Genomic DNA, 2,838 nt, shown 5'->3' with positions numbered 1-2,838 from the left:
TAATACTGTTATAATTTACTGAATGCCTTTTTACAGGATTTCGACCCGGTTGTTAATACTGTTATAATTTACTGAATGCCTTTTTACAGGATTTCGACCCGGTTGTTAATACTGTTATAATTTACTGAATGCCTTTTTACAGGATATCGACCCGGTTGTTAATACTGTTATAATTTAGTGAATGCCTTTTTACAAGTTCACGACCCGGTTCTTAATACTGTTATAATTGACTGGATTCCTTCTTACAGGCTCACGACCCGGATGTTAATACTGTTATAATTTACTGGATTCCTTCTTACGGGCTCACAACCCGGATGTTAATAGTGTTATAATTGACTGGATTCCTTCTTACAGGCTCACGACCCGGATGTTAATACTGTTATAATTTACTTAAGGAGTTCAGTAAATTATAACAGTATTAACATCCGGGTCGTGAGCCCGTAAGAAGGAATCCCTTACGGGCTCACGACCCGGATGTTAATAGTGTTATAATTTACTGGATTCCTTCTTACGGGCTCACAACCCGGATGTTAATACTGTTATAATTTACTGAACTCCTTCTTACAGGCTCACGACCCGGATGTTAATACAGTACTAACATTTCTGATAGTAGCTGGAAATGAAGAAGAATGGTTTACCATTGACAGGAAAAGGTAAAGGATTTCACTCGACGTTTAGTGGTTACCATAGTGATAAGTCGTGTAGATGTTTATACAATATATTAGTAAATAATGCTTAATCTACCGAAAATCAAACTACAAATAAAACTAATTTTTCTTTCGTTTTGAGGTAACACTGACGCTTAAAACTGGGTTAATTTACACGGGTTAAACACTTCTTATAACCTTCAAGTTGAGCACGAAACAATCTCTGAAAGTACACTTTCAGCCATATACGTCGTATACATAATTAATGTGGTATAGATAAAGAAATACACAACATAAACTGTTTTAACACATTAACTTTACTTAGAAGTGATACACACGCTCTTTGTGAACATTCTCACAGCTTGAATGAAAAACTTCTGTAACGTTAACGAGATATGGGATATTAATTTTAATTAACGCCTTCATTAATGCTAATTAGACTCATAGGAAGATAATTGGTAAAGATTTTTAAAAAAAATCCAAGCTATGTAATATCAACAAGTGTGCTTACTTTCATGCTCATATTGGTGAAGTAACTTATCCCTGTCACCAATTTATAACTTACGATAACATTACGTTTCTCAGCGGGCGAGTAACAACAGCCAGTGTACTGGATTATGAAGAAAGACAGTCGTACGACCTACTGATACAGGCGTCTGATGGACAGAATGTAAGTACCAGGAGATTAACATGAAATGTGAACTCGTATTGTAGACTGATTCTATATTTGTTTTACATAGTCAAGATGTTCAGGGATTAGTGTACAGTCATGTTATATAGAGATTATTGTAAAGTCATGACGTATAGTCATGATGTATCACTAATCTCTCTACATCATGACTATATAATCTCTATACATCATGACTATACATCATAACTTTACAATAATCTCTATACATCATGACTATACGTCATAACTTTACAATAATATCTCTGTACACTAATCTCTCTACATCATGACTCTACATCATGACTGTAAGATTAGTGTATAGAACATTTTCAAAATGCGATGTTTTGATTAAACTGGACAACAGATATCGGTTTTAGAATGTGTTGTTTAACTGGTCATCTGTTTTAGAACGGTATTATTTAACTGGACCTTGGTTTATTACGTCATTATAAGGTCTAAAATTAGTGTTTAACATGCTTACGGTTTTTAGTGTGGTTGCTATGTCAACGGTTTTGGATAGGTGTTAGCTGTCACGTTTAAAATGAGGTGTCTGCCATGAATATAAGGTTTTTGATAAGGTGTCTGCCATGTCAACGGTTTTGGATAGGTGTTAGCTGTCACGTTTAAAATGAGGTGTCTGCCATGAATATACGGTTTTTGATGAGGTGTCTGCTATGAATATACGGTTTTTGATAAGGTGTCTGCCAAGCCTGTGGTTTAGCAGCGCCACCACTACAGTTTTACGTGATGTGTTGGGCCAGGTCTACAAGAATATCTGATATCAAACTTTAGCATCAGCTCAAAAGTTTTTTAGCGATATGACAAATCAATAGAAACTTTAAAACAATGTGAGTGCTTCCTCGAAGCAAGATAACCCTAAAATGAACAAATAAACCTGGAGGAGGGCTACTAAAACACTATTTTTTCTCCATTAGACGGCAGTGGCTCCTCTGACTGTGAAGGTTGTGGACATTAACGACAAGCAGCCCGTGTTTACTCACAGTCATTACAACTTTTCAGTGTTTGAAGAACTTCAAGAAAACGTATCAGTTGGTACAGTGCTGGTAAGTATATCTAGTGGTCAGTTGGTACAGTGCTGGTAAGTATATCTAGTGGTCAGTTGGTACAATTCTGGTAAGTATATCTAGTGGTCAGTTGGTAGAGTGGTGATAAGTATATCTAGTGGTCAGTTGGTATGGTGATAAGTATATCTAGTGGTCAGTTGGTATGGTGATAAGTATATCTAGTGGTCATTTGGTAGAGTGGTGATAAGTATATCTAGTGGTCAGTTGGTAGAGTAGTGATAAGTATATCTAGTGGTCAAATAATGGCTGGAGACGGCTTAAATGGGTAATGAAGAAAAACTTTAATATAAGTTTAACAAGACAGCAAATGTACAACGTTTCGACAAGGTTTTGTCATCATCAACATGACAGCAAATGTACAACGTTTCGACAAGGTTTTGTCATCATCAGGTGATGATGACAAAACCTTGTCGAAACGTTGTACATTTGCTGTCAT

At 36.0% G+C, this 2,838-nt stretch overlaps 1 protein-coding gene across 1 annotated transcript in view; it reads left to right on the top strand.

Moving 5' to 3' along the window:
• Nucleotides 1-567: 567 nt before the first annotated feature.
• The window catches only part of LOC106477268 (cadherin EGF LAG seven-pass G-type receptor 2-like), a gene marked incomplete at both ends in the record, with an annotated part of 8,164 nt that continues 5,893 nt past the window's right edge, over nt 568-2,838 (top strand). Inside the window, 3 exons of the mRNA XM_013937857.1 lie at nt 568-653; nt 1,233-1,317; nt 2,253-2,381. Of these exons, the coding sequence (XP_013793311.1) occupies nt 568-653; nt 1,233-1,317; nt 2,253-2,381 (300 nt within the window). The remainder of the gene's footprint in view (nt 654-1,232; nt 1,318-2,252; nt 2,382-2,838) is intronic.

This window comes from Limulus polyphemus, unplaced genomic scaffold (assembly GCF_000517525.1).
Source record: "Limulus polyphemus unplaced genomic scaffold, Limulus_polyphemus-2.1.2 Scaffold13793, whole genome shotgun sequence".
NCBI lineage: Eukaryota > Metazoa > Arthropoda > Merostomata > Xiphosura > Limulidae > Limulus > Limulus polyphemus.
This window is presented reverse-complemented; position numbering and strand designations above follow the sequence as displayed.